Source organism: Centruroides vittatus, unplaced genomic scaffold (genome assembly GCF_030686945.1).
Source record: "Centruroides vittatus isolate TY-2023 unplaced genomic scaffold, ASM3068694v2 contig_1089, whole genome shotgun sequence".
NCBI classification, from domain to species: domain Eukaryota; kingdom Metazoa; phylum Arthropoda; class Arachnida; order Scorpiones; family Buthidae; genus Centruroides; species Centruroides vittatus.
This window is the reverse complement of record NW_027120700.1, coordinates 535,285-560,310: the sequence shown is the minus strand read 5'-3', so window position 1 is coordinate 560,310 and position 25,026 is coordinate 535,285. Positions and strand designations below refer to the sequence as shown.

At 30.7% G+C, this 25,026-nt stretch overlaps 1 protein-coding gene across 3 annotated transcripts; it reads left to right on the top strand.

Moving 5' to 3' along the window:
- Positions 1 to 360: 360 nt before the first annotated feature.
- Positions 361 to 24,632, top strand: LOC136975495 (uncharacterized). 3 transcript variants are annotated; one of them, XM_067270565.1, is made up of 7 exons: positions 363 to 464; positions 5,001 to 5,249; positions 5,292 to 6,238; positions 9,862 to 10,031; positions 10,467 to 10,600; positions 16,784 to 16,995; positions 24,287 to 24,632. In XM_067270565.1, the coding sequence occupies exons 2-7, from the start codon at positions 5,120 to 5,122 to the stop codon at positions 24,425 to 24,427; spliced, it is 1,734 nt and encodes a 577-aa protein (XP_067126666.1). In that variant the 5' UTR covers positions 363 to 464; positions 5,001 to 5,119; the 3' UTR covers positions 24,428 to 24,632. The 3 variants fall into 3 exon arrangements, with proteins under 3 accessions (XP_067126674.1, XP_067126666.1, XP_067126658.1); XM_067270557.1 differs by having other exon boundaries at positions 5,001 to 6,238; XM_067270573.1 differs by lacking the exon at positions 16,784 to 16,995 and having other exon boundaries at positions 361 to 464; positions 5,001 to 6,238; positions 10,467 to 10,596.
- Positions 24,633 to 25,026: the final 394 nt, after the last annotated feature.

Genomic DNA, 25,026 nt, shown 5'->3' with positions numbered 1-25,026 from the left:
TCTTTTTTCTTGTGATTTTGGGGCTCCCGTGGGCCTATCGCTTTCCAGGGGCCCGGTGCGGACCGCACCTACCGCACCCCCTAGCTACGCCACTGGGCAAAGACCTTGATGAGAAGTTTGCGGGAATGTTAAATGCATTCGTGAATTATCAACGTACCACAACGCGTTGTTGCAGAAACAACACGAGGTATTTTTATCGCACACGCGTGCAACATTTATATTTATATTATAAATAAGAAACATTTTTTTAAAATATTAAAATACGCAAGAAAGTAATTTTAAAAACAGAATTTATTAAAAAAAAAAAAAAAAAAAAAAAAAAATCCTCCATCGAGAAATGATATCGTGAGCTGGCAACACTCTTCTAGTGCGGTAATTTCAATTGCAATATAGAACTTCGGTTCTAAAGTTTAAAATTTTGGAACGATTTTTGACCAAAGAATATACTTTTATTTGGAGAAAAAGTTAGTAAACGTTAATTACATTATTAATTGATAGATTTTATATATTATAATAAAATGTAATGCTCCATTCGATTTTTTAAATTTTGATATCGATGTTATATAATAACACGTGACAAACAAAACTAATTGTTAGTGGCTTGCCTTATGATTTTACAATGATTTGTATTCTTTATGGTATTGAACGAATTCAGTTTTTTGTAATTTTAGGTCTAATTGGTTCACTCCTGGTTTAAATGTATTCTCAATTGTTGCTTGTTTGTTATATTATCAGAGCTTTCTACCTGTAATTTTGAAACCACTAGGGTTAATGTTACCCTTGGTGCCAAGATGGCGGCTCGTCTCTGATTCCAGCAAGGAAACAGTGGGATGCACGTCCTAACCTAACCTAACCAATTCTAATAAATTACCATAATTATTAGCAACCAAATTATTAGAATAGGTTAGGTTAGGTTAGGTTAGAATGTGCATTCCACTGTTTCCTTGCTGGAATCAGAGATGAGCGGCTATCTTGGCACCAAGGGTAACATTAACCAAAATGGGTATCGAAAAGTGTGTTAGTATAGCAATTCTCAAGTGAGGTCACCCAATTTGGGGATAGATTGCACCCTATGGAATTTTGGGACTTTGAGTATATACAGTTGACTCTGCATGAGTCGTCACCCTGATAACTCGACACCAACGGTTAAGTAGTCAGCTTTCTGTGGTCCCAGCCGACTTACGTAGGCATTAATGTTAAAAAACTCCGGTTTACTCGACACCGTTTAACTCGTCACCATTGGATAAGTCGACATACTTTTGCTGTCCCACACTCCGATAAGTCGTCACCCCCTCCTGAAAAATTGAATTCATTCTGCACGTGTGGTGCAAACTCATTTTTTTTTTTTTCAGGAGGGGGAGTTGATTTATTTATTAATATATAATTAATATATATACACATATACATATTAATAAAAATGCCTTAACATTTTATGTATTTTTATGTATAAAATAATAACAGATAAACAAAAAGAAAATATACAATCTACATCAACGTCACACCAGAATCCAATTTTGCATTTTCTCACGCTAGAGGCATTGAGAATCCTTAGACATTACTTGCCAACAATTGACAATTGTGAAGATGATGTTTTCAAGGTGTTCGTGATCATTGAAAAAGAAAGTTGAGACAGTTAAGTGCTCAAAACAAACAACACTAAATGAATTTTTCAGTTTTTCATCTACAGAGTAATTGTAAATGGAGGACACAATGTATTGTAAGCCTATACTACTGTATAATGCACTACTGTATTTTATTTATTATAGTTTTGTGGTTTCTTCCCAACTTTGCTTTAGTCGTCACATCGGATAACTCGACACATTTCCACTTCCCCTTGGGGTGTTGACTTATGCGGAGTCAACTGTATTTGAACTCAGGACCGAGATGAGTTCAACGATACCCTATTTTTGGACCAGAGACGAAAAATAAGAAAGTTATACTTTTTAAGTTATCATATTTATTTAATGCTATCATGCATACAGCACCGTAGTTGCTAGTGCTGCCATCTCACGGTAAAGTCCTTCCTTTTGTTCAAGAACTACTGTGAATCAATAACTAGTGACATTAAACAATCTGTGGCCTGCCGGCAGTTCCCCTCTCAGGGAGTCCGTCAGGAGCACAAACAGTCGAACACCTGTTCCTTTTTTTCCTTTTGTTCAAGCATCGTGACTCCCGATTGCGATAGTGCAGTTGGCTCGTAGTACTAGCTGACCGTGAGCGATAGCGAGACTGAGGGGCCGATGACCTCGCTCATCCACGTGCTGTTGTTCACGGCAATTGACCCCTGGCAGTGATGGTTGTACCAGAATCAACATACTCGCGGTACACCCTCGAAACAGTGTTGCGTGAAAATCCCAGTGTTTCCACTACTTTCGAAATGGAGTGACCCATTTGTCAGGCTCTGACGACAATTTGTCCATGATCAAATGCACTTAGATCTTTACTCTTACCCATTTTGCTTCTGACTATTACTGATATCATTAGCAGCACTCCTTATCTTGTCAAACTGCTGCTTACCTCATCTGCAAATCACTTTCACGCTTACATACAACTCAAAATTTGCATAATGCTAGCTATCCCTAATTCAATTGCTCTTCAGTGTATAACCCTGTGTTTTACTGTTGGTCTGAGATTTTCCTTTTCAAATTTTTTTTCAGTTTCTTTTCATAAAATTCATTTTCCAAAAGCTTTCAGTTTCTTTTAGATGATTTTTTTGCAAAGTCTAATTTTTCCTTGTGTTTGTTTTGCCTATCCACAATTTCTATCTAACAACTTATATACTTTATTTAAAAAAGCAATTTTTTAAGGGAACTTCTTAAAAAATTAAAAAACTTCAAAGGGTAAGACAGAAGATAACCATTGTTTTTTAACTATAATCACATTTTATCAGAGACAAGACTACTAAGGTTTACAAACATTGGCCTTTATTAAATTATATAAAAAAAAACTTATATATTACCCTGACAATTATATATTTAATTTCTTTTATTACAATATATTGTTTCAACATTAAACATCTTTTCACTACTTTCTTATACATGTCTATGTATTTTTGATACACTGGTTTGGTGATTGGTTCTAATCCCTAATATATCGGTGTTAATTTTAATTTTTTCTAAAATTTGCTGTTCATCCCTCTCAGATAAAATCTCTGAGCTATCATGGGGTTTATTTATAAGAAAATTTTTTGTTTTATGTTTTTCAATTATTATTATGCTCTGTGGTTTTTTTGTAAGAATCTGCAAATTGTTTGTGAATTTCCTTGTTTACAGAAATTATTAGCTTGCTTTCAGCCAAAGTTGTTCCTTACATTTTCATAAAATTATGAGAGAATTATTTCATTAACACATCTTGACTTCTAAGAAAGTATTAACAAATAGTTTTGATTTCCATCGATACAAGTAATACAAATTATTCAAATACTAGTATGCATCATTTTCTACATTAAATGAAATTATGTTTAATATTCTTTATGTTTTATTATTTTTGCAATGTTCTTTTATATTACAATATTGACACCATTAAGAAAGTGTAACTATATACTTTTTCAAAATTCCTTTCATCGTAATTAATGTGGTAAGTACAAGAAATATAATTTCATATATTTTATATACAAGTGGTTAAACACTTTGTGGCTAATACTATGTTTACACAATGAAAATTAACGGAATAATGAGAATATACCGTATTTTACGGACTATAAGACGCTACAGACTATAAGACTTAATTTTTAAGCAATTTTTTAAAAAAATACCTATAAGACGCTACGGACTATAAGACGCACCTTAATTTTTAAGCAATTTTTTAAAAAAATACCTATAAGACGCTACGGATTATAAGACGCACCTGAATTTTGGAGGCAATTTTTCGAAGAAAAAAGTGCGTCTTATAGTCCGTAAAATACGGTAGGTCATGATTATCATATACAATAACTTGTTCTAGACTTATATGACTTCACTCTTTCAGTTGTTGAATGCCAATGTATGAATCCTAGTAACATAACTAGAACCAGTATTAGGGAACCTGAATTAGAAGTGAAAATCTTCATTTATTCTTGTAGTGCCGTGGATGAAGAGCAGTCTCTTTTTATTATATATATATACACGTGTATAAGTGCATTTGTCACATTCAAAACTTTTTCCTTATTTATCTGACTTTTTCATAATTCATTTATTATAAGGGGAGGTCTGGACCCCTTTCTGGTTATGCTACTGGTGAATGCTGTAATGCCACATCACTATCTAATCCACTTCAAAAAAGGTTCACTCTATTGCATAAAAGATGTAAAAATAACCCAGTTAGAAAATTCATTCATTATTAGCTAATTCTGTTTTATTGAAATGAGAATGAAAAATTATCTGCAATCAAGCTTTTGAATCTGATTAGCTGTTGTTATGTAAACATAGTACAGTGGACCCCCGATATAACGCGCATGTTGGGCGGGAAACAACACCCGTGTTATAAGGTGAACCACATTATATCGAGCGGCGCGCTGTAGCGCGGTTCACCTCTTTACTTTAGCAATAATGTCAAGCTTTTCTTTTACTCATCATGCATACAATAATTAAATGCCATTCAAAATACATGCAGGAACTCAATACATACACAATTACTCAATATGCAGTAACAATAAAATGCACTATTCACTAACGCTGCACGGACCTGTATAAATGTGTTTGAGCTTATCACGTCACGAACATCACCCGTGCTATAACCGAGTGCGTGGTATAGTGAGCAGCGCTATAACGAAGGTAATGTAATATTGAAAACAATATATGTTGAAAGATGAGTTAAGGAATTGAAAAATATTTGATTAGAATATAAAACCATGCTTTGAAAATTAGTAAATAAAATATTTATTCACTAATTTTCAAAGTTTTTATTTTAGTTGTAGATTTCTATTTATTGTAGATATAGCCAATAATATTTTTGAATTAAATATAATTAAATCACTTTTTAAAAATAATATAAAATATATAAAATGTTTTCTTTTATTTCAGATTATAGAATATTTTCAAAACAGACATTGAAGATATTGAACATTAAACAAAATTTTTGTGAAATACTTAAACCATGACATATAATAATATACAAATTCATCACTGAATATTATTTTCAGATGTCTGATAAATTTGATCCTTTCAACTATTCTTTTAACGATACATATGAAGAAATGTCTTCAGATTATAAAATGAGTGATACTGAAGATAATTTGGAAGATGTAGTTATTTTATCTCAGTCCCCACCTCGTAGGGAAAATTTTTTTCACAGCTCTTTTAAAATGCCATTAGCCGATGAAGATCTGTTGACCCCGGACTATAAGAAAAAGCATCAAAATTTGTGTGATCTTGATATTGAAGACGACAATAGATATTTTGTTATTAATCAGTCAAAAATAGTTAAACCGAAGAAAACTACCTCCAGTTTTTATTTGTGTAATCCAGAAAAATTAAAAAACAAAATAAATAGGAATGATGCTGAAAGAAATTATAACATGCAATTTCATTTAGAAAATTTGAATATAGATTCACCTGTAATGAAGTATGGACAGTACAAGTCAATGAAAAGAAAATCTCCAAGTGGTTGGACTGTAAATAAAAAACCAATAATTGCTGATGTTAAAATCTTGAACTTGCAAGAAAATTCAACTTTAAAATGTACTGAAACTTATCAAAAAGATTCACCAGCATTAAGTTACAATCTAACTCCTTGTAATTCTTCTAAATGCAATAAACAAGATGACATTTCTGTATCTGAGTTATCAACAGAATCATCAAGTTCAGTGAAGACTTGTGAAATATCATTTGAAGATATCTGTGATTCTAATAATTCAAAGAAAACGGATATTTCTAATATGACAAAAACTGTAGATGAAACCTTTCACTTACCTATAGTATTTAGGAAAGGACGAAGAAGTGCAGATGCAGTATCACTACCAAGAAATAAATATAATTATGTACGACGACTGTCATATCCTACAGACCATCATTCTGAAATTAACTCATCTCTAAAAAGAAATCGAATGAATTCATTTTTCAGTTTACCGCCATATGATATTTCTTTTTCTGAAAACATTAGTATTGGTTTTATTGATACACACTGCCATCTTGACTTCTTATTTAAACGTGAACATTTTCAAGGAACATATGAAAAATATCAGTTGGAAAATTGTGAAACTTTTCCTAAAAATTATGAAGGATGCATCACTATATTCTGTGATCCTCAATCATTTGCCAAGGTAATTATATTTCATTTAAAAAATGTTTAATGTTTTTCACTTTAGATTATTTGTATTATTGAATAATCTGAAGATCTAATTTATTCATTTTCTCATTTCTTCATTTTTAAGTGAAGAAACAAGAATATGAATGAATTAAAGAAACAAATTTACCATATTTCCTGTAATAATTGCCCACAAATATTCTTCTTTTATTAATTGCCCATCTAATTTGTATTGTGAAGTAAACTGCATTGGTTGACCTAAATACTGGTATATTAGTGATGTTTGACGTTATCAAATAATCGACTATCGATACAATAATTTCCTATATGAAAGTTGGAAAAATAAATACTGTTTAATATTATCATCAAACATTGATAATAATAGGAATTATTGAAATTTATTAAGTAAATTAAGGTAATTTAACTACTTTTAAGTTCATTTTTACTTTGGTTTGACATTTCTTTTAGAATCTGGGCAATTATTACAGGAAATATGGTGTAAAGAAACAAATAAAATATCTATATAAAAAATTTTTCTCTTAGAAACTACTAGAACAATTACAAATTAAATATAATTTAATATTAATAGAATCATATCATTAATATTTAATTTAACATTAATGTATATATGTGTTTTTAGTACTAGTTACATTCAATAGTAATGGTTGTTTTCTGTTTAATAATTTGTAGATAATTAAAATTTAAATATAACAACAGAAAGGATAATATACAGCAGAGCATCAGTTATCCAAAATAATTGGGACGGGACAATATCAGATAACCAGTTTTTTTTGGATAATTGATCACACTTGGTAGAGAAGAAAAAAAATGGTTCTTACACCATGATTATTGATTATGATCCTTATATTAAAGTATAAAAAACAAAAAAATATCATAAATACCTTAAATAAAAATATAAATAAATGTTTTAAAACTAAAAATATAAATATTAATTTTAATTCTAGTATAACAGAAAGGTTAAGGCATAGAAATTTAAAGGAAATAATAAAAATATTGTCTAATTTAAGGTAATAAGTACTAGTCTTTCATTGTAATCTACAAGGTGTACTGATGAAACTTTTAATTTAATTTAAAAAAATGCATATTAGTAAAATTAATAATAATGAGATAGCTCAATAGTGGGCCTACAGAAAATTGTCAACAGTAATCATGATGTTAAAACTTTGTAATTTCTGGAATTAGTACTCTAAAGTTAATAAATTTTTCTTAACAAAAAACAAGATGGAAACAGTAGCAAGACTAAGTGTCCTCCTATGACTTAAAGCATGTGATATGGGATGTCCAAAGAAAATAGGAAATACTAGAATGATCATGGAATACAGGTATTACTATATATCTGTATACAGTAATACCTTGAAGTTATGCGATAGGTGGGTCTTACAAAAATCACTTAAGTTTAATTCTTGTAAGTCGGGTACAATTTTGCATATAAATTTTGTTTAATTGGGACCGAGGACTAACAAAAACACTAGTTTAGAAGAAAAATATTTAATAAAATTGCAGTTCTTTATATATATTAATACAAAATACTAAAAAAATAAATGTCGAGGGCTTCATAAAATCATCTGATGATAGTCTCTTCTTTTTTTCATACAGAATTTTTTCATAACAAACTAATAATTTTTTTTATTCCTTGCTTTGTAGTTATAATACGAGGGCTATTTTTTAAATAAGGTCCGTTTGTGAATGAGAGTGAGAATAATGCGCAATCATGACAGTATGCATGCGCTTCTGCTCCGAGCAAGCTTGGCGCGCGTTTTGATGCTATTTGCAGCCATATCGTCTGTCTGTATGCTGAGCTGTAGAAGTTTAAAATATTTAAGAAAATTGAGTCTCCCGCCGACTGTGAGATACGATCTGTTATTCGATTCTTGAGTGCAAGAAACTTGGCAGCAGCGGAAATTCACCGTCAGATTTGTGAAGTTTACGGTGATAATGCTATGAGTGACAGTAAAGTTTGAAAATGGGTAAGAATGTTCAAGGATGGGCAAGTTAATGTGCATGATGAGCCACGCCCTGGCCGACCTTCTCTGATTTCTGAAGATTTGGTTCGTGATGTGGATAACAAAATTTGAGAGGACCGACGATTCACGATTTCAACATTATCAATTGAATTTCCACAGATTTCAAGATCAGTTTTGTATGCCATTGTTTCGGAGAAACTGAATTATCAAAAATTGTGTTCTCGGTGGGTTCCAAGACTGCTTTCTGACGATCACAAAACAAAAAGATTAAACAGTGCTTTATCATTTTGACTCAATACGATCATCCACACAGTCCAGACCTTGCACCCAGTGATTTTCACTTGTTTTGATACTTAAAGGAGTTCCTTGGTGGTCAACGTTTCAACGACGAAGAAGTGAAAACTGCAGTCATGGATTGGGCTTCTTCACAGGCGGCAGATTTCTTTGAAGTCGGAATTCAAAAAATTGTTGAGCAGTATGACAAATGTTTAAACAAAAATGGAAATTATGTAGAAAAGTAGATAAAAGTATGTAGAATATGGAAAAAAAATATATTTTAATGATATTTACAGTATTTGTCTTCTTATTAAAAAACAGACCTTATTTAAAAAATAGCCTTCGTACATTCTTCGTTGGAGTCTATGTTTTCTAAAATTATTAAGTCCCTTTCAATTGAACTGAGACCTTCTGCCAAGCTTGCAATTGTCATGTGCATTTCTGGAGGAATTGGGTCTGAAGTGTCAGATACTTCAGTGATGTTTTGCTGAAGCTTCTCTAATTGTTAGCTCCTGACTATGTGAATCCAACAGCTCATTGACATCATCATCATTGATTTCCAAATCTAATTGACTGGCAAGATTAACAACTTCTATCACATGATCAGTTTCTAGCGTTGTTTCTGTCTCGGTTTTGAAAAAAATGGACAGTTTTTTCCAGACATCATTCAATGTTTTTTGGAAATTTTATCCCAAGATTTTCCAATGATTCTTACATCTAAAACATTGAATTGTTTCCAAAAGTCTTAAACAGATATCTCACTGTTTTGCCTCATAGCTTCATTCAGATGTGCAAATGAATACCTTGTTTAGTAAGCCTTGAATGTTTTGATGACTCCCTGGTCCATTGGTTGAAGCAAGCTGGTTGCATTTGGTGGCAAAAACACAATTTTCACACATGGGTCAAAATCAATTAGAGTGGCAGGAAGGTGACTGGGTGCATTGTCAATGAGAAGCATCACTTTAAATGGAATCTGTTTAGACTTGCAATAATGTTAGACTTTGGTATGAAGTGGTGACCAAATCATTCCTCAAAAATGGAAGCTGTTGTCCAAGCTTTATGATTTTATTTCCAAATCATTGGTAAGCTAATTTTAGATATATTTTTTAAGGCTCTATTTGTTTGGATTTTTATAGAACTTATCTGGGAATTAAATTGATAGACTGTGTACTCAATTTCATTGATAAATATAATATATATAGTATTTCATTTTATATATCATTTAATATATATTTATCGAATTGTTAATTGTTAACAAAAATGTGTTTATTTTTTGTTTGTTTTCAATAAAATTAATAATATAGTTTCATTATATATTTGTAATATTGTATTAAAATATTTTAATTTTTAAATTTAATCTAATATTTATTAATTACAGAAATCAGAATGGGAAAAACTTCTAAAAGAAAACAATGTTTGGGCTGCTTTTGGTTGTCATCCACATTCTGCCAATGAATACGACGATGATATTGAAACACATTTGCTAAAGGCATTAGTCCATCCAAGAGTTGTTGCCTTAGGAGAAATTGGTCTAGATTACTCATCAAGGTAAATTTTTAAAAACATAATTTTTGCTTCAGTTAGTTAGCCCACTAGTTCAGTTAATGTTAATTTGCTTAAAATTAAACTTTTGAATTTTTAAAAAGCAGACAGATTTATAAAACAAAAATGAATGAAATTACTAAAAAAATTAAAACAAATTTAAATTTCAGCTAAAATCAATCATTATTTTGTAATTCTATTATATTTTAATTTATAATACATATTATAAATTATAGCCTATGATTATATGCTTTAATGTTTGTATTGAAACATATAAGTATGGGTGTCAACTCTAAAGGGGCTGGAACCCGTTCAGCCTCCAATAATATTTAAAGTGGTGCCAGGCTCCCAAAGTTTCGGAGGCAGGCACCAACAAAAATGTTAAAGATTTATTATTATTGAGACTTACATTTAACATTCTGTTATATCCAAATTTTTCAGAAATTCTTGCCAACCTAGTATTCAGCAAAAAGTCTTTCGAAAGCAGTTGAAAATAGCTGTTCATAAAAATCTACCTCTTGTTATTCATTGTCGAGATGCTCATGATGATTGTATAGAAATACTTAAAGAAGTAAGTAGTACTAATATATTTGAATATGACTTTTAAGTTATTGACTCTTCATTTTAACAGTGCAAACCTATATGTAGTATAATCTATTTCACATACTCCTTTAGTTGGAATTTTTATATTCAGTTTTATAAGTTTAATTTTATAATTTAATTTTATTGATGAGACTATGTCTCATCTCTAAAATTGCATTGCTGTCAATGGCTGCACACCTTAGAGTTATGAAGGAGTACATGTCAGGAGTTGGGGCCCAAATCATGCGCGCACAAAACAAACCAGACTTGTAGGTAGTCGGGACCGAGAACCAGGTCAAAAGAAAATATATACTTGTTATTTTATATTAATGAAATTAAATTTATCTATCTTTTTAATGTCATTTTTTTCTGTACAGCTATTAAGTTTATAAGAGTATATTTTTAAAATTTTAAATAATGTTTAATGTGAGATAAGCAGAGAGGGTCAGGGGTTAATCCTTTCTGACCACTTACACTGCACGGGTTGGCAAAACCCGATCTCTTTGTCGTTGGATGGCTAGGAGGGCAAAAAATGAGTGGGCAAGTGTGTTAGTAAGTCAACAGGCATCTTGGATTGACAGGAGACAGGTTATAACAAATAAAACATTTATTGAATAACTAGATAACATACAAATTGGTTACAAGTCTATTCTACTATATACTAGGAGATTAAATGTGATTAACATACGCCTAAATGCATGGCTTGACAAGTTCTACATAGGCAGCTATGAGCTAAGCCTAATGCCGTTGCTAGGGAGAGAGAGTTCGCAAAGTTCTAACAAAATACCTCTATGTGAGACTGGAAGGTATGGCTGAAGTGTGGCGGTCGTATGTCCTCTCCCTGGGATGCTAGTCTGACTCATGAAGATCGATGGCACAAGTACAATAATAACTTCTGTGTGCTGACGCGTACTGTTTCCGGTGGCGTGAGCTTTTATAGTGTTAGTGTGGGAAGCGGTCGGTTGTTGACGATGACTTGCAAATTCTTGACAGCTAAGTGTCAACTTTTCCACCTAACTGTTGATAGTTACTGGAGACCTCTGCTCCATTTCTCAGTGAGTTTTTCTATCGGTGATTGTTTACAAAATGTTTGAACGAAAAAATGAAAGTTTTCTTTCATTTACAAAAATTTTTCCGCTAAAATCCGCGGTCTCACATTAATGTTACATTAACATTAGAATAATGTTTAGATCAATATTAATATTTTAATTTTAAGAAGAATATAATGATTTTTTAAAGAAAAAGAAAAAATTAAGTTTATCTAATTTGAGAATAATTTGGTAAATATTTATAAAACTCAGCAGAATTTGGATCTGAAGATTAGAGAATACAGTTTTCAGATCTTATTTGTATTGCATATCACAAAGACACACAAGAGAGTATTTGTAGTGTGAAAGGAACAGATGAAATGGAGTATTAACTAGAGCAGTATCTTCTATAGTAGATTAATTTCATTTTCTTCTTGATTTCTTTGATTCTCAAAACATACAGTATTCAGTTAAATCAAATTTTTTATAAGTTGTCAACTCTGGTTTCCTATATAAGAAATTTTTTCCATTTTCTTATCATTACAGAAGTTTTTTCATATTCTAGTTAATAATTAAAATTTTTTTATATTGGTATATGGTGTGCATGTAATAAAATATCAAAATAAATAATGTAGTTTTTGTAATTCTAATGCACATGTTTCATAAGATTTGTAAGTAACTATTTCATGAGATAAATAGAATTAATCATTAACCTGTCAGCTGTTAGTCTCAATAACTTGAAACAAAATTGCTGTTGTGTAAACATTTTGTGGTTTTTAAAGTGGTTTTTCGATTTGCGATATCTCACTTAAAAATTGTCATAGATATGATCTGTTTTTGGTTTTCTATCATGTATATATTACACTTTATGATTGTTAACTTCAAAATATTATGTACGTTTAAAAAAATTAATAAAATTTAAGATTTAAAAATATTTAAAAAATTCGTTTTTTATAAACATTCTATTAATTTGTTATATATGTTACTTAGATATGACTATATTCTGTCAAATAAAAAAAACTGCAGCTTTCTAAATTGACGTAGAGAAATAATATGGCCTACAGATTATAACGCCGATCAGAATGGGGGTGGTGGCTTAATCTAGGTCAGGGATGGTGAACCTTTTTGAGTCCGCGTGCCATATTGTAAGCATACTTAGCTTTAAAGATGTTAATGCATGCCAATGTATTAGACTTCAAATAATGATATTTAAAGAAATTAAACGAATTCACTTTAATTCGAATAAATGTAAAAAATCTGATTGAAAAAGAGATGATTAGGTGATAAACAGAAAGGATGATTGAAAAAGACAGAAACCATATGATACATTATGTGCCAGATGATTTCTCTTACGTGCCACAGTTTGCCACCCCTGATCTAGGTCAATATACTTTTATTATTGATGATGTGTATTTGATTCTATTTATATGTTATTTACACTATTGTACTAATAGTAGACTATAATAAGCGATTATTACTTTATTATATTAACGACTATACATGTATTTCTTATGTATTACGGAAGTACCATAATAACTGGACGTATTTTGTTTTTGAAAGATTTATGGCTGGATGGTTTAAAAAACATGCTTATTTGTTAAATAGGATAAATATACATAAAAATTTACTAAATTCAAGCTAAAAATAGATGAGCATAATGATTTATAATTGTTTGTTTACATTTGTAGCTGACAGTGTAGCCTCGAAGAAGGTATAACTTTTTCCAAGAAAGTTTCCACCCCACAAACCCAAGCCGATGCTTATTCGTTAAAGGATAGTCATTTAGCTATAATATACCAATTAGAGCTCAACAAAACATGCTAACGAGGATTTTATAGTCAAATGAACGAAAGAAGGGTCTCCCATAGACTTAACATGGAAAGGAGTTTTGTGGGTAAATTTAAAAATATGGGGTGGTAACAAATATCTTATTCGTTGAAACAGATTTAGTCTATGTAGATAAAAGCCAATCAGTGCTGAAATCACCACTACCTAGTTAATTATGAAAAAAATTGACACTTACTCCAACTGGAGTACTGCGCAACAGTTTAACTAAAACCGGTTTCTCCAACGATAGTACCCTGCAAACAACTGGTTAATCTACATATATAATCAAGATGGGTTGATGATGATAATAAGTGCAGAGCCCAAACGGTTAGGAGTTGAAAGTTGAAATTTGGTACACAGTTAAGGTACATCACGAGAACGTACACTAAGAATGGATTTTTCAGCATTCCCCTCCACAGAGGAGAGGGAAAGAATTAAGGCTTATCCTAAAGAACTTGGCTTCTACTGTACCATTTTAGATCAATTTTTTGTTTTTAACTGCATTTTAGTAGGGTACCATGTGGGGATGAAAGAAGTGTATTCCTTATCAATGGGAGTGTTTACAATGGAAGTGTAAGAGAAAGCAGCATGCAAGATTTACAGGCGCAGATGCGGTTTTTCCATTTTTGTGGAAATCAAACATATTTTTAGACCCATCTAAAAATTCTCTAATTAGTCTGGAAACTGGGGGACCTAATTCTTGCATTCTGCAAAAACAGGTAAGATTGGCTATAATGTAATAATCTTAATCTTTGCTATCTATTATTTTTTGCCCAAGCAATGCTGGGCTTATCTGCTAGTATAGTTATATTTTCAGTTACTTAATATTGTTATTAATGAATAGAAAATATATAAATTTGACAGTGCTTTGGTTTGTCTACTATAAAATCATTGAGTTTATTTAATGTTGTAAAGTTAACTTCAAAAAGCAATTTTTTTAATTTATCTTATAAAACTTTTACATAAAAACTTTTGTATGTTTACTTTTTTAAGTTATAAAAAAGTACAGTATACTTTGGTTCCAGTATTTCCAGAGGTCTTATGTTTCTTACTATTTTCTAAATTTTAAATCTTGTCATTATCTATTTTTCATTCATGTTGATAGTGTTGACAGTAAAGCTGAGTGATTAATTGAATGTAATTGATTATTTATTTGGCTTTGGCAATTTTAAATAAATAATTATTATAAAACATCAGTTTTTTTAATCAATTATTTTTGAATTTTTATTTAAATGTATACATGTATTATAATTTTTTTCAATTAGCAAACTTTATTCTATTTTAATACAAATAATGAAAAATAAATACCGTATTTACTCAATCATAAGACAATCTCGCATATAGGACAAGGTGTAACTTTAATGATCAAAATAATGAAAATTAGATTTATTAATACAATTTAATTTTATTTTGGGTACGTTTGTAAAGTCTAACAAGTTAAACGAGAATGACATCATTATTATTCTTATTTCATTAGTTTTCAAACGATTTGTTTATAACTAAATGGTTGTTTCTAAAATCGAAGATATGAATGTTGCTAGTGTAACCTTATCCAAAATATTTTTTCTTAAATTGCTTCAGATGGACAGTTATTTCAATCATTTCACCTTTTAATTTACAATTTAAACACTCGAATAGATTTAGAAACATTTATATTGTTGAGTGCCATTTTCTTAGTGAAGTAAACTAACTCTTTCTTTCTTGAGCTTCATTAGAGTTTCATTCAAAACGTAGTCACCACAGAGTATGCACACTGAGCAAGATTACTACTTTTCAAACGATTTGTTACTAATGTGTTTAACTCATTTGACTTTATGAACATACCCTTTGTTTAATCACAAATAAAATGTCAAATGCATGTAAATGCACACATTAATTAAAAAATAATTTAAAATAAAATATTTTAAAGAAAAATCTTGTAAAATTGACAACATAATTTGTTCATGTAAAGTTGGACAATCAAACTTTTTTGCCACTTCTTTACAGTTGAATCCACTCTCCGTTGATTACACTTATGAGTTTCTCTGAACTCTAATTTTTGAATAATCATCTGTTTTCACATGGGAATGGATTAAAACTTATATCGGGCTCCGACGTGATCTTGGAGTTTTAAATTGGAATTCAATTTAAAAGTTTTGATTCTCCTATTGCTATTCATCTTTACTCCCGACAATACACATGAATGATTCAAACAACCCAGATAAAATACTTTAGTTTTTAAATACCAGAGGGTGAGCATCCAGTAAAAACTGCGAACACACTGTTTGCAAAAATTATTGCAAAAATGCAAAGAATCCTACGCTCGTGCATATAGGATGACCTAGGTTTTTGAAGCAATGAAAAATGAATAAAAACCTCGTCTTATATGCGAGTAAATATGGTAAATAAATATGCCAGTACTCAAAATTAAAGGCTAATTTTAGAGAGATAACCAGAATATTTTATTGACAGATATGACATCATCATCTGAAATGTATTAATGACTGCTTATTGTTTTTAGTAGCTATAGTCTGTTAATCTGGGCAATGCACTGTATTTCTAACTTATCTCCATATTTACCAAACAGGAGTTGGAGTTGAAAGTTAGCCAGTGTTAATTTTACTTCAGCTACATGAATGCATGCTTGCTAATATGTGAATCTCAAAAACTATTAATACAAAAAGATTGGAGCAATGGAACAATCAAAATTATCTGGGCTTAAGCTCCATTCCAAAACACTGTTTTAGCACTCCTATGTAGAAAGTAAAACAAAAGCCTGAAGTGGAGTTAAAGATATCAGAATTTACTATTTTTCAGAATATGTGCCTTATAAAATTATATCCTGTCAAGGGTAATATCAAGTAATTATTCAGTTTCAGGTCATCTCCCGAAAATACAGTAGTCCTCCTAATGCTACAATTTTCAATATGTTTGAAAAGTAAATTACAATAGCAATTCAGAATAAATTTTTCATTTTCTTGTATGCAAAATGTCTGATCTGTTATTAAACATATCATATAACAATTTTTTAAAGATAGATGGCCTATTTTTTAATTCAGATTTTCCAGTTTTTCTGTAAAATATTATACTTTTCTTACATTTTTGCTCCCTGAAATGCCTTAGAAGCTAAGTGTTTGTTTATTAGAACCGACAAAAATCTAAATGTATCTCGAATGTGCATGTGAACGTTCAAGACAAATTAAGATTTTTGTCTCGAAATATTAAGATTCATACAGACATTATGCATATTATAGAGAAGACTGCATAGTGGCTGTATCAAACAGAGGTAATATAACTAATATATGATTCAAAAATAATAATTTCATTTCTTTTTATAGGAAGTTCCAAGCGATTATTACATTCATCGACACTGTTTTACTGGTGACTGGAAAGAAGCAGAAATATGGCTGAATACATTTGAAAATTTATATATGGGCATAACAAATTTAGTAACTTTTCCATCAGCAAAAGAACTCCATTTTGTAGCTAAAAAAATCCCCTTAAATAGGCTGTTATTAGAAACTGATGCTCCATACTTTGTTCCTAAACATCACGTAAGATTTAAAAAAAAATTAAACATGAATTTCTTGTCTTTAATTATAGCATGAAAATTAAGTGTGGTAGAATTTTCTTATTGTAATCACTTTGGACTTGTCTGTACTGACTGATAACATTAAGTGGGGATAAATATATAAGATCACAATTAGTGGAAATTCTAGTTTTATTGAATCTGTCATTAAAAGAATATGTGAAAACAATTAAAAAGTATAAATAATCATCATTAATTAGTTAATTTATAGTAAGTAATTCATCTAGTGTTTGCCTGCTATTTTTATAGTATTGTTTTCAACAGTGGCTAGCAGATAATTGAAGTAAGAAACACTAGAAATTTAAATTGCTATAATGGTTAAATTGGGCACTGACTGATCATATAGAAAAACGAGATAACAAATATCATTATATTAGCTTAAAATGTATCTAAATATCTTAAAATCACCGATTACAATAAGCAAAATTTTCTAAATATATTTAAACATGTTTTGGAACATACTAATTCTAATAATAATAAACACAAGATAATATTTGTGATTATAATAAGCAGATTCTACTGTATTATGTTTAGTAAATGATAAAATTAGATAGAATGAATAACTTTTAAAAATATTTTAGAAACTAAAATGTTTTTTAATGTAGTTGAATATGAAAATATAAATATTTACTGTTGTCTCCTGTTTTATATTAATTCTGTTGTAATATTAATTCTGTTGTAATTAGATTTGCCATTAATTAATTATTGAATTTCTAAATGTCTTTGTTAGGCAAAATATTATATTCCAGTTTACCAACAGATTTGAATAGATTTGACTAATGTTGCATTTAATTTACAGAATTTTAATATATTTTAATCATTATTTAATATATCTGAGAATATTTTTTTAATGATTTATAAATTTAAGTAATTTTAATTAATTAGCTAATTAAATTTTAAACTTGGGGTAAATGAAGACTAAAGCATGGACTCCACATTACCGGAATCCACAACGTAATCGTAAAACTGAAAGCCAAACTGAAGAAACTTTCAGTTTTGGAACGTTCGGTTGGACAGAAACAAGACTGAAAGCAGAGTTAAAAATTATTTAACTTTTCCATTTTTATTCCACGCTTCTGTCATACTGCGACCAATAAAAAAACAAGAATTTGTGACTCGTAGTCACATGCAGTTTGCTTGTCATAATGGCAGAAAGGATAGCAAAAAGGATGAGGAAACAAATAGATTTGGAATTATTCATTGAAGACGTTAGAAAATATGACAAAAAATGTAAATAATTCAAAGATTATTAACAATTTCATCGTTAATAAATGCAGAGAAAGCATGGCAAAATTCGTAGCGTCATCCATGTTCGACTCTATGACAATTACAGAACTGATCAACAGATGGTGCATTTCCACATAACATGCTAGTGGAGTCAAGTTAAAACGAAAACATAACTGAAATGAAAACTCTATATTTCAGTTCTGTTTCTGAGTTTCTGTTTTCAGGTAATGTGGAGTCCAGGCTTAATAGAAAGTAAAAATTTCAAATTATTGAAATATAAAGAAAAGGTATTAAAAATTGGCATCAAGGCTTAAATAACAATAAATTAAGAACGTATTTGATTAAAAAAATTTTCTTCCTTGGATGATTTTTATTTCAAAAGAAAAATGAAGATAATATTTTTTGATTTTCTAATTAACTTCCAAGTAGTCTTAGTCTTAGGAAGATTAAAAACAAAAGAGCAGATACAACTTTTCTTTCAAGACTTCCCAGCCACACAAACATTGTGGAATGTCTTTCTTTTGAAAGTTCTCATGGGTAAAACATTTGATAAGGAAGTTTTCAAGTAATCATTTATTCAGGAATAACTGAACTTCTTGGTTTTCTTTATTTACATGTTGAAAATATGGCTGTTTTAAGATATTCCTCAAAGTTTTCCTCTAATGCAAAATTTTTAAAGGCTTTGATCATGGCTTAAAATTGTCTAGATATTAATAAAAACAACTAAAAAGACTGAGAAGTTTGTCATTTACTTGAAATTGATTATTACAATAAGAATTTTTATCCATAAAGAAAATTTCAAAATAAGATTTTTCTACGTTTACATCTGCATAATTACAGAAGCATTTTTGCATTATTGCCGCCTTTTCAAAATTCTTCCTTTGCAGTGTACTTTTTCCTTGTATTACATATCTCTTATATATGTATTCCATGATCTAGTTTTATAAGTAGTCTTAATAAATACAAAAAATATTCACACACAACAATCATTTTATTTCTGTTAGCTGATTTGCTGCACAAAAAATGCTCACCTACTTATTGCAAAAGATTAGGATTTGAATCTGATTTTGAATCTCTTTGTTTTCACTAGACCACCCCTGACCCATTGGGTCACTTACTACTAAAAATTTATAAAGAATAGAAGATACTGTAATAGATAGTAGTAGTAGCATTTTATAGATTCATAACTCTTCTATATCTTGTTTCATAGATTTTCTCTTGAAATAAATCTAAGACTCAGACTATGATCCTGCAATATGAGATAAAAGTCAATGGTGTAACCTGAGACGGAGAGCCACTTTTGAAATATACACTGAGTGATACTAATATGAACACATAGCATGCGCATTGGGATAACACTCATACTCAGCTACTAGATATTTTCTAGGATAAAGAAACTGAGCTCCATGGTGTAGATTTTGCTGTTTCAGCTTGACACAAAACACAAATGCAGTGATATGCTTCTAATGTTCTATCTACAGCAGTTTAAAACTCACAGGTACAGGAAATTTGTGTGTATATCATCATAACCAACAAAAACATCAAGAAACATATGAAACACATATGTGCAGTCAGTAGCCTATCAGTTCCAGTGACCAGTTAAAAGTTGCACACATGCAGTCCCAGTACACACATGCAACTTTTGAAAAGTTAATTTTGTCACAACATTGTCGTAGAGATCAAAGGGCATTTAATATGCACGATGTTTTATTTTGATCCAAACAATGTAAATTGACAGCACTCGTAAACTTGATTGACATATAGTGCGCATTGAGCTTACAACTGGCAACCCCGGAGAAATTTGGCCTGGAATATCTCAGCCCATGGATTAAATTTCAAAATTCTGGTTGTGTCGAGATATTGGCCTTATCTAATTGTAAATATTTGCAAAAAATCATGTTTAATGGATGCAGGGTTGCTTTGAACTTCAATCACAGGCAAAATGCTTTTTGACTTATAAAAATAATAATAATTGAGCAGAGTTCTTCATATATGTTTTACACACGCATCTTTGTATTTTCATTTGTTTATAACTTCAAAGGTCTGGCTATCGATGTTCGAAATATTTATTCTAGAATGTTTTAAAATTTTTTGTTTTGTTCAAATGCAACCAACATCTGATTTGCAATTTTTCCCTGAAGGAAGGTCAGTAAAATAAGGGTGCATATCAATCAAAGGTTTTAGAAGTGTATTGAGGACAAACAGACATCCATTTTATTTCATATATATAACTAATAAATTTTAGAACTCAAATTATCTAAGTTATAACCAAATTTATAGTTATATACAATACTTTTCTAACCACCAGTGGTTGCCTAGTACTTGGGAAGTTATAGAGAATGCAAGATTATTTCAATATTGCACCGAAAATATCCACCCCGACAATTTAAGTATAGTTCTAAGACAGTAATTGGCAACTTTAGAAAGTGACATCCTGCAGAATGACATCGTTAGCAGAAAAAAACAGTGGTAGCTCAGTAATCAGTCACCCAATTTTAATGAAATTTGTTTTATTTTGTTTCTGTTCACATTTGGAGTATAGGATTCTTTAAAAAATGGTGATATTTTGTGCCATTTTTTCTGTATTAATTACAACCAACCAAACAATCTCAGACTTTTAGTAGTATATATGTTACCGTTAAAACTTGAAAGCCGTTAATGTGTACATTACCTAGCTAATCTCCAGATTAACTAGGGTGATCCGTTAACGTGCGGAATCAAGAGTTTTCCGCATTTTACCTAGGTAATCTGCACATTAACGGCTTCCGTGTCGTTAAAGTTCAAAAGTTTGTTTCTCTCATTTCCTTTCCCTACTTCCCTCTCCCCTCCACTTTTAATTTGGTTTTGCCTGTGTCTAGTCGTCGCCGACTGTTTTTATTTCTCATAATTTGCGTCGGCTGCCAGTGCGTAGCATAGCTAATTGTTTTCAAATTCATTTCTGCTTGTTAGCGCGTGAATTTGTGCCGTGCTTTTTTTTAAAGTAGATAAATTTAACTCCTAGTATGCAAGCAAGGACCAAATTGATGAGTAAAATGAAGAAAAGGTTCTTTGCAAACCTCTTTAGCAGGATTCAAAATATAATAGTGTTTTAATGACAAAACGAAAGTATGATTCCGTAATTGAAGATGTAAAGTGAATAAAAGTTTCCAAGAAGAAGAATCATCATGAGATTATTGAATAATTCAAAGTTATGATGTGTTGACTGTACCAGGCTGTGAAAAACTCATTGAGCCATTGTGAGATGCACAAGAAAGTGTGAAAAAGTTTGTCCATGCCGAAGAATTGTTTGGCATATTGTATTCAACTCAGTTATCAATTGGCCACGGTGGCCGAAGAGACAGAATGATCAAGCAATTAAAAACATTTTAGAAAAACACAATCCAAGCCCCAAAAAAAATGTTTTTGGATTTATGCAATCCTTGTCAACAAAAACAAAAAAGTGCGAAAAAAGGGCTTGTGTAAAGCCGATTATTTCATCACATTTCAGTAGCAGATGCCACATAGATCTCATCGATTACCAATCTCAACCAGATGGAAAGTTTAAGTTTCTTCTCATATACCAAGATCACTTAACAAAATTTGTTGTTGTTCATTTGTTGTGAAACCATGTTGTACTAGATTTTCTTTAGAAGTGTTGAACGTGAGATCATGTTATTAACCAATTACATGGCTTCTTTTCCACCTTTATTTAGTTGATATGTTAGTTGATCTTTTACACATTTCGGGCGTTTTTGCCCCTCATCAGTAAACAGTTTCCCCCAATATGGCACTTGTACATGGTAAGTTTGTATATTACAAACCCAAAGAATGAGGTGGTTATGAAGATATAGTAAAATTCTTGTACATTATTAATTATCATATCTCTATAACCACCTCATTCTTCAGGTTTGTGATATACAAACTTACCGTGTACAAGGGCCATATCGGGGGAAACTGTTGACTGATGAGGGACAAAAAGGCCCAAAACGTGTAAGAGTATACTGTATCAACTAAATAAAGGTGGAAAAGAAGCCTTGTGATTGGTTAATAACACAATCTCATGTTCAACACTTCTAAAGAAAATTTGTTGTATTAAAGCCGCTCACGTCAAAACGGACGGATGAAGTAGCCTATAACTTGCTTGATATTTTTCTCCTTTTGGTGCTCCAAGTATTTTGCATTCTGATAATGGACATGAATTTTGTAATAAAATCTTAGAATGTGTAACACAGTTGTGGCCAGAAATCAAAATGATTAATGGAAAACCTAGACACAGCCAAAGTCAAGGAAGTGTAGACCGAGCAAATCAAGACATTGAAAACATGCTAACTACTTGGATGACTGATAACAAGTGGAGTGAGGGTGTATGATTTGTACAATTCATGAAGAATCATGCCTATCATTCTGAAATTAAAAGAAGTCTATACGAAGCCATGTTCAGTTGCCCCACAAAAATGGGATTGTTTTCTTCTATTATACCACAAAGTGTATTACATTTGATAAATACTGAAGAAGACCTTGAAAAATTAGAAGATTCACAAGAGACTGTGATTATGTGATTACCAGTCAAATCTTACTCAAGAGGACATTCCTTTATCCCCTACTTCTACAGAATCACCTATAGAAATACAAGAATTTATCGATAGTAATCTTAAACTGCCTTCTACACCATTGATTGAGGATACAGTTATGAAGAATATTCAGTTACCCTGCACCTCCAAGGAATCACCTCTGCATGTTGAAGAAGTCATCACTGAGTTACCCTGAACTTCAGCAGAATCACCATCACAATTTCGTACAGAGCCTGTAAAGAGGACTATACAAGACATGGTCTGTATTGTTTGCTCAAAAGCAGCATCAAGTGCTCACAAGTGTAAATTGTGTGATATGTTTGTTCATGTAGTTTGTGGTGAAATAGATCCTAAAGAGGAAGGGTATGGTAAGAATGTATTGTGCAACATCTGTAAAAAGAATATGGATCAGAAAAAACAGCATGATGAAGCCAAGAAATGTTTAGAAAAGCAAGCAAAGAAAATGTTAGTAGTTTCTAATGCAAAGCACCCAAATATCTATGGTGTCACTGTGAGAATTAAAGTACCAGAAGAAGACAGATCAAAAACTGATGCATGCTCAATTTTAGCTGTGGTTCTTAGTAATACAGAGGATGGTTTTATAAACTTGGTACTAAAACGGGTATTGTATGCAAAATCTGAATTCAGTGTTTGCAAAGAGATTTTTAACGAAAGATGATGTCCCTGCTGTAGAAATATCTTTATGTCAAACAGCAATAAAACAATCCCTTGGTACTGGGCAGGGTTTCAGAAAATGTGACTGCAAATCTAAATGTACCACAAATAGGTGTGCTTGTCGCAAAAACCAATTGCTATGTAATTCAAAGTGTCACCAATCTTTAGATTGCACTAATAAGTAGGCACAATTTTATCATATGTTTTGCAAATTCATTTCCCTAATTGTAATAATATTTTAAACCATTTGATTTTTTGTATTACAGTTTTTTAATCGATTGATGATTGATTGTATTAACTTGATTCTTTAGATATCGAAAATGAAATAAATAACATTATGTTAATTTAAGCGTACAGAAACGTTGCTGTTGTTCCAGCAAAGATCTTATTTTCGCTTTACCGAGTGCCTAGTAGGTAATGGGCAGATTACCTTGATAATCTGCCCATTACCTACTAGGCACTTGGCAATTTGAGAAAGGGAACAATTTTTGAAACTTTAACGGATCATCCTAGTTAATCTACACATTAACGGCTTTCGAGCTTTAGTGGTAACATAGAGATTTATTATAAAAACTTGATCTTCAGTGAGATAAACCAAATGGATGAATAATTGGGACTTAATGCAATTCTGTTATGAATAATATGTGCTGGTATTCAGAGATGGAAAAAAGATCTGCTTGAAAATATTTATCAAGAGTAAATGTTGTTGCTATTGTTCTAGATTGATTGTTTTTAGATGAAAGAATACTTATATAATTTTATTTAGGAAACTTATCAATTATATTATTTTTGTTTTATTTACAGACTATTAAAAGTGTGAAAGGGTCTCACCCTGGAATGGCAATACACGTTGCTGCTCAAATTGCAGCCCTAAGATCGGAGGATACTATACAAGATATTCTACATGCCGTACGAAAAAACACATATTGCTTATATGGAGTTTAACAACTAAATTTAAAAAATTATTAATGAAATGTATCATTCTTCATTGAAATGGTCTTCAAATGTAATAAGTTAAATTGTATAAAGTTATTTTGGTGACAAAGAAATGTTTTCATACTGAATTAATGTCACACTGTCCAAAAATTTTGATATAAGTAGAAAAATCAGATAACTAAGACTTAGACAGCAACTTTAATAAAAAGTTATATAAAATAATAAACAATCAATAAATGAATTTTATTCAATTGTTAAGCTTTTAATTTTTACAATTTTTTTTTTAAATTTTGAATATACACAAGTATAATGTAATTTTTTTTAAACTTACATTTATTTTTTTAACTAATAAATAGGATTTTGCCACTTTTTCAAATGACAAATATATAAATAGGATTTTATCTAAAAAGTATAAATAATGAATTTTTAACATTTAAATTTTGAATATTTTTGTATCGTTTCACATGTACATTATTTAATAATAATATATTTCCAAAATTATCTGGGAGGACCATGGACTCTTTAGGATATTCCTTGACCCCAGACTCCCAGGTAAAGTCACCCCTACTATAATTGGTCTAGCTACGCCCTTGGTACCTGCAGAGAGC